The sequence below is a fragment of the Xiphophorus maculatus genome, chromosome 10, assembly GCF_002775205.1.
Source record: "Xiphophorus maculatus strain JP 163 A chromosome 10, X_maculatus-5.0-male, whole genome shotgun sequence".
Classification (NCBI taxonomy): domain Eukaryota; kingdom Metazoa; phylum Chordata; class Actinopteri; order Cyprinodontiformes; family Poeciliidae; genus Xiphophorus; species Xiphophorus maculatus.
Window position 1 is genome coordinate 24,810,603 of NC_036452.1, and position 12,367 is coordinate 24,822,969.

General features: G+C 39.2%; 1 protein-coding gene across 2 annotated transcripts; it reads left to right on the forward strand.

The window, feature by feature from the left end:
* Positions 1-3,661: 3,661 nt before the first annotated feature.
* Positions 3,662-10,640, forward strand: acta2 (actin, alpha 2, smooth muscle, aorta). Of its 2 annotated transcripts, none has more exons than XM_023341160.1 (9): positions 3,662-3,769; positions 7,118-7,297; positions 7,380-7,508; positions 7,889-7,999; positions 8,615-8,699; positions 8,811-8,972; positions 9,081-9,272; positions 9,440-9,621; positions 9,932-10,640. In XM_023341160.1, the coding sequence occupies exons 2-9, from the start codon at positions 7,169-7,171 to the stop codon at positions 10,073-10,075; spliced, it is 1,134 nt and encodes a 377-aa protein (XP_023196928.1). In that variant the 5' UTR covers positions 3,662-3,769; positions 7,118-7,168; the 3' UTR covers positions 10,076-10,640. The 2 variants fall into 2 exon arrangements, with proteins under 2 accessions (XP_023196928.1, XP_023196929.1); XM_023341161.1 differs by having other exon boundaries at positions 3,666-3,769; positions 7,136-7,297.
* The last annotated feature ends 1,727 nt before the right edge of the window (positions 10,641-12,367 follow it).

The window sequence follows — 12,367 nt, forward strand, 5'->3', positions numbered from 1 at the left end:
GCCCATTCAAAGTTGGCGGCTAACATATGTCTTGACTGAGAACAGGTTTGGCAGTAATCAGGACTGGGTGTGGTTAGAGAAAGGTGTGATAAATCACAGTTTTGTTTTAACAAGGGCAATCCCTTTTTAAAACACAGCTTTGGACTTTTTGTCCCTTAAATTAATTATAAACTTCTTTATTTAAAAACTACATTTTGTGTTGTACTGTTGTTTACCAATAATTTAATCTGATGTTCTGAAACACCGAAGTGCGACAAGTATGCCAAAGACAGGAACAGTCATTATATTGCAAACGTTTCGGTGATAACTTCCTTTTCACAAGAACAAGAATCATCCAGAAAGGTTCATAAACAAATAGCTGGTTTACTCAGAGATTTGCTCACAGTTTTTGGTTCTTTCAGACACCAACAAGTTCTCAGATTAGCTGCTGATGCAGCTTTCAGTCCTGATGCCACAAATAGAAAAAAAGAAGAAATACGCACACACCCACACACACACACACACACACACACACACACGCACACACACGCACACACACACACACACACACGCACACACACACACACACACACACACACACACACACACACACACACACGCACACACACGCACACACACACACACATTCCCGAGCTGCTCTATGTTGATGTACTACAGCCAGTCAGAAAGAGTTTCAGAAACTTTGAGCAGTCCGGCTGTTTGCCCATCTTTGGTCAGAGGTTTAGTCAATGCGTGTGTGTACGTAGGCAGGGACATGGGAGGGGAATGGTGTGGGTGGGGATCTGTGTGTGTGTGTGGTGAGTGTGCCTGGGGAGGGGGTGGAGACAAAAGTTGTATATGAATCCATCTGCAGCAGGTGGAGTTCCTCTTTTCTGTCTCAGATGTTCATGTTTGGTTCAAGCAGGATTCATGTTTCAAACAGAGCACCAAATGTCCAGTCAAAAACATACAGTAGATCACAGCTGCTGGTGAAGTAGAACAGACTTGGGCTTTCACAACTGAAAATTGTGGTTTGGTTCCAAGTTGAAGTTCTCATTCTATTGTAGGGACTTGAGAGAGTTAGCAACCCCCAATTCCAAACACACCACCAACTAGAAGGTCAACTAGTTTGGCAGCTCTGTGGACAGGAGATGCAGTTCAAGTTTCAAATAGAAATGTTTATTTTCCTCACAGTAATGTATTTTGTCAACTTTCAAATTTACTGAGTCCAACAAAACAAACAAAGGGGACTTTAAGAATCTAAGGCTCGGCGACTGGATTTTGGGTCAAAGAAGGGCATGGAGTAAAAGACACGGGACACCCCACTTACACACAACCACTACAAAATAAGAAAAACATGCACACTACACATTTAAATCAAGGTTGCTCTTTTTAATGAGCGGATGGACTACAGCATGTTTCAAAGTAGTGGGAAAACATTCAGATATCAGGGAAGCATTTACCATTTTAACAATACATGGACCAAAACAGTCAAAGACATCTATAAACCAATGACTGGGCATGGTCCAGAGGGCATGAAGAAGGCTTTAACCTTTTAACAATTTTTGTCAATTCACTAAGAGACACAGGCTCAAAACATTAAAAGACAGCATGGCAAACTGATGGAGCCACTGGACCCACACTAGATAGAGGAGACAATCCAAGATCAGAAATGTTGTTTCTGAAAAATGTCAGGAAGTCTTCAGAGGGATTGGATGAAGAGATAGCAACATTTCTGTCACGGGGACAAATAGGAGGTTTCAATGTGTTAAAAAGCACATGTGGTTTGTGACAGTTTAAGGAAACAGGTTTGACAAGTTAACAATATTCTTACAGTTAAAGTTTGCCGGGTAAACCTGTTAAACAACATTACCTCCAAAACTTTGGCAGCAAGTGAATATTAATTTTTTTTGGACAATAAACTGGTCAGAAAAAGTAAATTAGATGGAAACGCTAATCAAACTCACACCAGCAATTCCACAGTTCCGAGTTACAAGAGTGCCGCCCTGCAGACAGGTGTCTGATATTCTCACATGTCATTGATTCTCAACTAACCGACACCTGACGCTTTGCAAAACAAACCCAGATCAACTGGTGACACTTTCAGAATCTCAGTTTAGTGAAGATTTTGACCTAATTCTGATGTAAAAGTATATAAGAGAACAGTTTTTCTCAGTGTTGTCTGAAGGTTTAGTTAAATTGTGAGAAAGAAATATATCAACAATAAGAAAGAAATGACACTGTCACAAAGATCTGTGGTAGCCATGTCTTCTGGAAATGAGCTAGGAACTAAACTATAAGATGTAACAAAAACACTGTTTAAAAAAGATTTTTTGCTATTGTTTCAGTGGATATCTAATTGAGATATCATAAAATATGAGGGTGATATGAAAAACAACAGCCAGTTGATCTTTTTTTAACATTTTATTATATTTCCCATGGGTCTTCAACATTTATGTCGGCTTTCAGGGATTAATTTTTGCTTTGAGATCTGTTTTATGGCATCTTGAGATCTATTTTAATCTTCTTTTCATGATTTTCAGACTGAAACAACACATAAAATAAGGACAAGTTCTGCATAATTTACAAGCTTTAGCAATTTTGCAGATTATGTTTTAAAAAGGCAACATACAATAAAAGTCTTTCTAATGAGCTACTCTTGAGATCTTAATGATGTCTTACAGAAACAGATAGTATTTTGCAAAGTTTTGTAGTAGTAGTAGTAGTAGTTTTGTAGTTCTTTAAGTTTATAGCATTGTTTATTTCCTGGTTTGAAATATCTGCCTCTCCCAGCTGCCACCACAAGTTAATTTAGCCACCAGTTAATCCATAACACCAGAAGCTTTAACACTAACAAACTTTGTAACTCTTCATGGTTCGGCACAAACTTAGTTAGGCTGGATTCACAACAGCTGCCATATGTTTCATTCTGTTCTGTCTTCCAACTATACTTAATGGACAGTTAAAGCAGTATTATTGCTTACTGTAAACTTTATTCTGGAATCAGAGCCACATAACAAGCACAATCTCTCTAGCCCACTCACAGTCTGTGTCACACACAAATACATCCCCGGGGAACATAACCAGAACAAACAATTCACTTGTTACATGCGTTCTGTGGCTATCTAGGTGAATGGTCACTCTGTTCTGCCAACAGAGGAACCATTTTTGAAAAATGGATTCAGGACACTGAGAATTAGGTTCAGACAACAGTGTTTAGTGATTTAGTAATAAAGAAAGACTTTAAGCATCTTTTCAAGGGGAAAGTGTACATGTGACAAGGGATGCTGGAATTGATCCCAAAACTTTATCAGACAAATATTGTACCCATTAAGGCACAATCACCCCTAAGGATCACAGTAGTATAATCGATATGAGAGCACTAAAAGGAAAGTGTTAGAGTACTATAACCCAGTTCAGAGTAACAGAGTGATCTAAAGTAGCAGAGTACTTTAATCTGTATCTACTATCAAAATATAAAAGCACTCTTCCTTGACACTCTAGTCTTAATGCTCAGTTGTGTCTGCCTCCTACAGGAATGCAGTGAATGATGAGAGAAAGTCCACAGATACCATCCTCTGTCTGATTGGCCATTTCCTTGGGTCCTGCCCTATAAGGAAAGGAGCCGAGGAGACAGCCAGAAGGAGGATGAGGAGGAGGCCCCGGCCTTGTTTGGACTGAGGATGGATGGAGGAGGTGGAGGCTTGATAAACTGGCAGGCGGCTCCTTAGACTCTCACTTCTGTCCTGTTCCCATCCCACATCATCCCAGCAGGCCCTGCACTGCCACGGTAAGACCTCCTCAGCTGTACTCTGCTCTGTGATCATGATTATTTTCCTGAATGATGTATTCTGGCTTCTGCCATCATTTCCTTCTTTCTGTAATTAATCTCTAGGAAAACTCTCATCAACACACCTCTTTAATCTACAACTTTCATCTTCACTTCAAAGTAGGAAAACGTTTCCATTCCTCTACTCTTCACTTCTGACTTCTTGTTTCTCCTACTTTGTGTTCACTCCTCTCTCCTCATTTATGCTACTGCTGTTTCTCCTCTTCTCTTCTCTCCGGTGTTTCCTGCTTTTCTCAGCGAACATATTTCTCCAAGTTTCTCTCTTTAATGTTGCATCTGCTAAACCATATTTTCTCCTTCAGTTATTACCTGCATGTCCTCTCCCATTAGTGAAAAGTTTCTTCTTGTTTACCTACTTTCTTGTCAATGAAACATCTGTTAGCTATGTTTTCTCTGCCTTTGGTTCTCCTCTCTCCTCCTGCAAAGAGAGGATCATGTTCTTTGTGCCTAAGAATGTTTTTTCTTGTGAAGTACTGTCCATTATCTCTTTGGAAGTTTCTTATGTTACGAAAATGGTCAGGATGTTACTCCTTTACCTCTCCGTGTCCCAAGCTCTGACTCTGACTAAGATGTTGAAAAGCCTGGTTTCTGCAGCAGATGTTCAATGTATAAAAACTGGTTTGTAAAAATACTGTAAATTGTTTTTATAAACCAAATATGATGCCTTCTGGTCCAAATGTTCAGACTCTGTAATGTTTCCTATCAGTGACAGAAGAGACCAAATTATTGATAGTCTCTGTCTCAAACACACTGAAATATCCTAACATCTGAGTCCATTTTATATCATTCAACTCTAAATCAAATCAGGAAAAAATCAATCTAAAAGCTATCTTATGTTTCATTAAAATATCCACCAGCAGAGGGCATCTTTGAGACATTCCACAGAACCTTTCATTACCACATTAAAATAAATATGTACAATATTCATTGTATTTTGGAGTTTGGGGTTTCAACCGAATAACTCCATAAAATACTGTTTGTTTTTAAAGCTCTTAATGGTCTTACTCCACCGTATATTAATGCACTTTTAAACCTTCCTATCCATCCCTTTATTAGATGTCCCTAGGACTAGGTGACTGGGCCTTTTCAGTGGCAGCACCCCGACTCCACCTCTGACCTGGGAATGGCTAAGATCAGCCTTAAAGCTTAGACAAGGTTTTAATACCATGTAGCATAGTGATATTTCCCCTTATTTTTAATTGTTATTTCTGTGTTTTTTATTGTAAAGTCTTTGGTCACCTTAGTTGGTTGTTGTGAAGCATTATATTAGAAAATCAGTCAGTCAATCAGCAAAATCCCTCTGATTTCTGCTGCATCATTCTCAATTCTGGGAGCTCTATCTAAATGTCTCTGTTATCAGTCACCTCTGATATTCCTGATCTGATGATTTCTGAATCTTTCCAGTCACTATTCAGGTTTCTGATTGGCTTCTTACTGAATCTATAGGAGCTTTCCAGATTTGGGCAAGGACTTGGTCCAACAACTTACAGTGGTTAGAAAACCAACTTTCCAGATGAGACCAGTACCAGAACCAACTAAATACCAACAAGCTGGGTCTCTCATCCAGCTGCAATCTGATCAGGATTTATTTTCCATCATCTTCAGATACTTGTTTCCTGGCAATATTATAAATATGTATGTGGAACTCAGTGTCTGGAACATTTAGTCATTTCCATTGTTTGGAAGAACATTTAGAGTTTTATTTTTACTATAACCAAAAATATTTACCCAACCTGCTTTTGGACTTGAATTTTGGGAGGTCTAACATTAGGGGGGTTCATTGATTAGAAATTAATTTTTATTTATAATTAAATTTATGGAACCTGAGTTTGATTAAAATAAATAAATACATAAAAAAAATCATTCATCAGAATTGAAAGTGAAGATAGAAGAAAAACAATTTTAGTATAATAGTCTGTCTTTGTCAAAAAGAAATTTCTGTACATACAGTTGAGGATTTAAACTCCACACAAGGACAAAAACTTGAGTTAAGCAAAAGTTCTTATTTTAGTTTTTTTCTATGTTCACTGCTGTGTTTGGATCTAATTACTCTTTCTTATTTGTGTGCTTCTGATGCTTTCACTTTGAAGTTAAAATTCATTAAGAAGGATGAAGCTGAGACACACACAGATGAAGCTTGTTAAGCTAAAGCAGTCTCTGCAGTCAATGTAAGCCTGAACCTAAAAAGTAAACAGAAAACCACAGTAGAACCTTGCTCAGTATCTGTCGTAACTGACTGACAAAGCATACGTTTATCCCAAAGTATCTTAGCACCTTCAGCTGCAGAATGTGATGTTCCAGATTCTGTGATGTTCTAACGTATCAGCAGAAGCAGCTGCTGCACAAGGAATTTACAGTTTACAGAAAGATGGAGATACAATTTAACTGACTAGGAAAACAGGAGCTGCAGAGAGGGGTGTCAGGCAGAACTCAGAGAAATGTTAACGCACAGAGGCCTGTCCTGCAGCCAGAAACAGCAGAAATATTCAGTTCCTGGAGTTCATGACTAAATATGGAGCAAAGTGCTGTGCGAGGAGAGGAACATGAGGAGAGATGAGGAAGGACAGATGGAGTGGAGTGGGGCAGGGCAAGGCAGAGCTAACACAGAGAGAGAGAGCATACCAAACACAGGCAGGAGTCCACTCATGACCGAAATAGGAAATCTTCTCTGAGCAGAAGGTCATGTGACTACCTAACAGCTCCGGTTTTGGTGATGCTGCAGAACCTTGATAAATTTCATTCAGGTTTTCTTCCTCCTAGCTGTTTTTAATGTGGAAAAGTGATTTTAGAATAAATTTGGTTTAACTGGATGGTAAAGTTTCAGTTTCTGGGGTCATTTTTACTGTTTCATCTTTAACTGACAGATAACTGAGTATCCCCAAATGTCCCTATTAAGCTAATTTTGCATTAATTAATATTTATTAACTATTACAGAACAGTGTCATTGAACCATGCAACAGTCTTTTTCTTTTTGAAGAAACCTTTTAACACTTTACAGTGTGAAAATTCACAGAAAACAACTTCAGCATGAGAAATTATTTGAAAACAATAAACCTGTATTTAATAAAATAAATAAAAATCAGATTGAGTTAGAAATAATTTATAAGATAATGTGTGAAATTAAAAGAAATCTGAATGAGTATTATATTGGGGTAATAAAGCAGCTGAGAAATCTGAGTCCTTTCTGACATATATATATATATATGAGCAATAGTCAAGTTGATGAAGATTGCTCTGATTTTTCTGAACTGTAAAAGCACATCTCTTTCCCACATCTCTCTTCATCAGTGCGAGTCATTCTTTTAGGTTTCCAGCTTGTCCACAGTGCCACTCGCAGCCATGTGTGATGATGAGGAGAGCACCGCTCTGGTCTGCGATAACGGATCCGGTCTGTGTAAGGCAGGTTTTGCTGGAGACGACGCTCCCAGAGCGGTCTTCCCCTCCATTGTGGGTCGGCCCAGGCACCAGGTGACTGTTAAATGATTAATGCTACAGCAATCATAGATGAAGAGAAAGGTGTAAACTGACAGACTGTGTGTACGTGTGTCAGGGAGTGATGGTGGGAATGGGACAGAAGGACAGCTATGTGGGAGATGAGGCTCAGAGCAAGAGAGGAATCCTCACCCTGAAGTATCCTATTGAACATGGAATCATAACCAACTGGGATGATATGGAGAAGGTCTGACACACACACACACACACACACACATACACAAGTTTGTATTTTTACCCATGTATTTACTATGTATTTGCTTCCATTCTTTTTATGCATAACCCAGACATTTTCCTTAACCCTAACCATTACAGTCTGTTCTTAACATTAACCTTAATCAAAACCTAATTCGTGCCTTACCTGTAAACCTAACCCCTGACAATAAACAAGGGGGTCCACTGTATTAGAACTGGACTTTGGCCCCCTTAAGGTACATTGGTCTTCAAAAGTTATTAAATATATTAAAAAAGGTCCCAAATAGAATAGCTAGACAAGTACACACACACACACACACACACACACACACATAGCACCTCCTGACCGGCTATTGCTCTCTGATTGGCCAGATCTGGCATCACTCTTTCTACAACGAGCTGCGAGTTGCCCCGGAAGAACATCCCACCCTGCTGACCGAGGCGCCGCTCAACCCCAAAGCCAACCGAGAGAAAATGACTCAGGTAGTTTGTGTACAAAATACAAAAAAGTACATAAATACAACCCAAACTAGTTTCACAGGTACCAGAATGTCTTCTGGTACCTGTGAAACTCACAGATTCTGTAGGAGGTTCCAGTTAATCTGTCATGTCTGTTCAGTGATAGTTCTTCCAGAAGACTGAAGTGTTCTGCAGCTGATTTGCTTGTAATCTGAATTTACAACTTGTGAAGTGTTTAATCACATATTCCTGCTGCTGTCACTTCACAGATGCACATCTGTGATAGCAGCCCTCAGTTCTCTAAACACAGTTTCCTCTCCTGTAGCAGCATTTTTCCTCTCACATGCTGGCCACACTTGCCAGGATTCCCTGCTGCAACTGAATTACATTTCATTAAAAATGTCCTAAGTGTTTCTAACCAGTGACGTGCAGAAAGGTTCATCACTGGTGCACAACTCCTCTAATCAGATGTACAACTGGAATGTGTTGCAGCATGGAGCTCAGGAATTGATATGATTAGATAAAAGAAATCTGATGCTATGTAACATATCTCTTTCTCTGAGTTAAAGTTGAAGAATAAGTTAAGTAAATATAATGGCACTATGTCCCTACTGATGTAAATTTAATATCTGTGTTCAGATCATGTTTGAGACTTTTAATGTTCCTGCCATGTACGTGGCCATCCAGGCAGTCCTGTCACTGTACGCCTCTGGACGCACCACAGGTTGGATCACACACTCTTCCTTCTCCTTCTTCCTTAAGACCAGTATGAAATATGTTTGATACAGAGCAAAGACTGAAACCAGCTGAGTTACACCTCCTTTCTGTTGTTCAGGTATTGTGTTGGACTCCGGTGATGGTGTCACCCACAACGTCCCAATCTATGAGGGCTATGCCCTACCACATGCAATCATGAGATTGGATCTGGCAGGCCGCGACCTTACAGACTACCTCATGAAGATCCTAACCGAGCGAGGCTACAGTTTTGTCACCACAGGTATGCCCCTTCAATGATACACCTGTACTTGCCCCTTTATCAATTTCAACTTTCACGATACCCCATCACACAGATGTGTCTGGTTCACCATGTCAATTTGTCCTGCAGCTGAGAGAGAGATTGTGCGTGACATTAAGGAGAAGCTGTGCTACGTGGCCTTGGACTTCGAGAATGAGATGGCAACGGCAGCCACTTCGTCTTCTCTTGAAAAAAGCTACGAGCTTCCTGATGGTCAAGTGATCACCATTGGCAATGAGAGGTTCCGCTGCCCAGAGACACTCTTCCAGCCATCGTTCATTGGTCAGTCACATGTTAATGTTTTCATATGAACATGAAAACATGTTCATGAGTTAACTAGTTGTCTAGTTAACGGATGATCAAAAAAGTTATAACTTTAACAAAACCGCTGTTTTTTTTTATTATTCATTAGCACACAGCCACATATTGGTGTTTCAATCTTCCTGCAGGTATGGAGTCGGCTGGAATCCATGAGACAACCTACAACAGCATCATGAAGTGCGACATTGACATCCGTAAAGACTTGTATGCCAACAATGTGCTGTCAGGAGGAACCACCATGTACCCAGGAATAGCTGATCGAATGCAGAAGGAGATCACAGCGCTGGCTCCCAGCACTATGAAGATTAAGGTCAGCTCTGAGTTCATAATCAATCCCATATTCCAGGATGAGTTTAGGCTTTCAATGTGACAGAATGAGAATGGATATATAACTTCCTTCCAACAAAAGTTAGTTATCTGTCGTCTTTACTGTATGTGTAGTTGTTAAAAAGAAAATTTGTTCATGGGTTTAAGGACTTCTTGATAAACAGAATAGGCTAAATAATTGTACCCAATGGAACTTCACATGTATTTCAAAAAGTAATTTGCCCTATTGATAGAACAAATGTTGAGATATCATTTACGTTTGAAGATATTTAACATTTAACTCTTTCCCTCAGATCATCGCTCCCCCAGAGAGGAAGTACTCTGTGTGGATTGGCGGTTCTATCCTGGCCTCCCTTTCTACTTTTCAGCAGATGTGGATCAGTAAACAGGAGTACGATGAGGCTGGACCCTCCATTGTCCACCGAAAGTGCTTTTAAAGTATCCACTCCCTTCCTCAGATTGATGTGCTCTGCAGCCTCCCCTCAGTTTCCATCTTCAGCACTGCCTTTAGTTTAACCTGCACTGAGCACCAGCAACTACACCCTAGGTCAGCCCAATTCAAACTGTGAATCTGCTACTTTGTCCTGCCACTGTAACAACACCTTTTACTCCAGTTGTGCCCTACCCTTCCCTTCTCCATGTTGGTTCTGTTTTTGCTTAGAAATTAACCTTGAATGTTGGTGGGGAGCAGAGCACATTTGCACAGCCTTATGATGATGTCACAGAGTGTACAACAGATGATTAGGAGGTGTGGTCTTGCCAAAAGTGTGTAAGCACCACAGACATGACCTTCCAGGAAGAAATAAAGAGCTCCAATAAAACACAAATAATTCTTGTCCTTCATGTAACTGTTGATTATCTTTGTTGTCATAACAACCAGTTTTATAGGCAAAAATATTTTCATCGTAAAACAGGTGTAAACATCATAAACTGTACAATAATGATGGAAGCACTTTAGATGTATTGGTTGCTTGGGATTGATAAATGCTATTGCTGATATTGTGTTGGTTGTCAGGTGATATTTTTGCAAGTTAGCAAATCTTTAAACAACCTGATAAATTAATATACATAATGTTACCTCTGAAACAAAAGACAACAGCAGGATGTAAACAGCTGAGGTTTGAAAACAGTTTTGTTTTTCTATTTCATGTTTTAAATGTGAAATACTGAAGCAGTGTATTGATGTTTTCATTTCTTTGGTTGACTAGTTTATTCTAAATTAGTATTATTTGCAGTGAATCAATGAAGATGTCTCAGTACAGCTAACACAATGCTTGAGTTGCACCAGCAGGCAGAGAAGTAGAAATTCCAACTAATAAAGCCTTGTGGATTTTTAACTGTAGCACTAGATAAGCTATATAATTAATATTTGTGTCAAAATTAATCAATAACAAATTATTAATCTCAAATTTACCAAAAAACAATCAGAAATTCATTTGAATATTGGACCTACTGAACAGCAGAATCTATAGCTAAACTATTTGTAATCCCATTATCTAGAGGTGAAGGATGTGCCTTAAGGACATCCACTTCAATCCCTTTCTGACTCTTAGAGTCTCACTGAATCTGGTACTGTTACACAGTAGATTGTTTTAGTCTCATGATGTCATGATGAAAATGTGATGAGCTTAATGAGGAGAGTTCAATTCTGAGTGAACCAAACAAATGCACTGGTCAGAGATCAAACATCTGGTGTCAATTTTGATTTTAAGCTCCATGTGCAGCAGTTTCAGTTGCACATGTCCAACTGAAACGATGAAGAGTTGGGCATGTGCACTGAACAGTTTAGAGGTCACATTAAATTCACCTGCAGAGGTTATAGTTCTTTTTCTATTCATCCTGAAATTTCACCTGAAAGCATGAGAGTGCTTTCAGGTGTGTGCTTTCAGGTGCTTTCAGGTGTTTCTAAACCTGTTCTTTTTGTCAACATCTAGAGCAAAGATGTCAATTTTATTTTCATTTTGACACATTCAAAGATCAAAATTTCATTAAAAAATGGTTTATGGCAGAATGTACTGATAAAGCCCATTATAAAGTTGTTAAAATATGATTAAATGGCTCTCTATGCATGCTATGAGCACCTCCTGAAATCAAATATTATACATTCGTTCATTTTGATCCAATCTGGCAAAATACATTCATAACTGCTGATTGGCAAAATGTCAGTTAAACACACCATTGCTGTATCAAAAACTGTATTTCTACAGTCCAGAAGGCAACACGAAACTTCTGGTGGGCTGGATTTGGCCCGTGGGCCTTGAGTTTTGACACTTGTAACACCTTTTCTTCTGTGTCTGTGGTACTAATCAGCGTTCCGAGCAGAGACAGGCTCTGGTTCTATGTGTGTGCAAAGATAAAACAAGTTTTATCTTTGTTTTGGTGAGGCTGTGGGAGCCTAGGTTGTTACTGTTCTGGTTGCAGAGAGAATTTAACTTCTCAAACATTCATGAAAAAGTGTGTCGTCCTTTTTCTGTTTTTAAGGTGTCTTTCAGTTGAGCTGAAAGTTCAACTGAAAGAATTCTACATTCTTTCTGTAGGATTCAAGAGAGCAGTAAGCCTCTCTTGCTGCTCTCTCTGTTTTTTCTCTTTCATCCTTAGTTGGTTCTATTTTTGCAATCTAGTCTAGCTTGTTATATATGTCTTACGGGTCCGTAACGCAAAATGTGTGAACGGAGTTGTAAAGACTTTCTATTTTCTTATTTTTCTTGGTGCGAGGACTCGCGGTGAGG

What these genes read in the sequence shown, in the direction of transcription:
- acta2 (XM_023341160.1), top strand. Translation starts at nt 7,169, where the DNA reads ATGTGTGATGATGAGGAGAGCACCGCTCTGGTCTGCGATAACGGATCC. An exon ending in ACCGAGAGAAAATGACTCAG is followed by an intron (nt 8,000 to 8,614) that starts GTAGTTTGTGTA and finishes ATCTGTGTTCAG; the next exon opens with ATCATGTTTGAGACTTTTAA. An exon ending in CGCCTCTGGACGCACCACAG is followed by an intron (nt 8,700 to 8,810) that starts GTTGGATCACAC and finishes TCTGTTGTTCAG; the next exon opens with GTATTGTGTTGGACTCCGGT.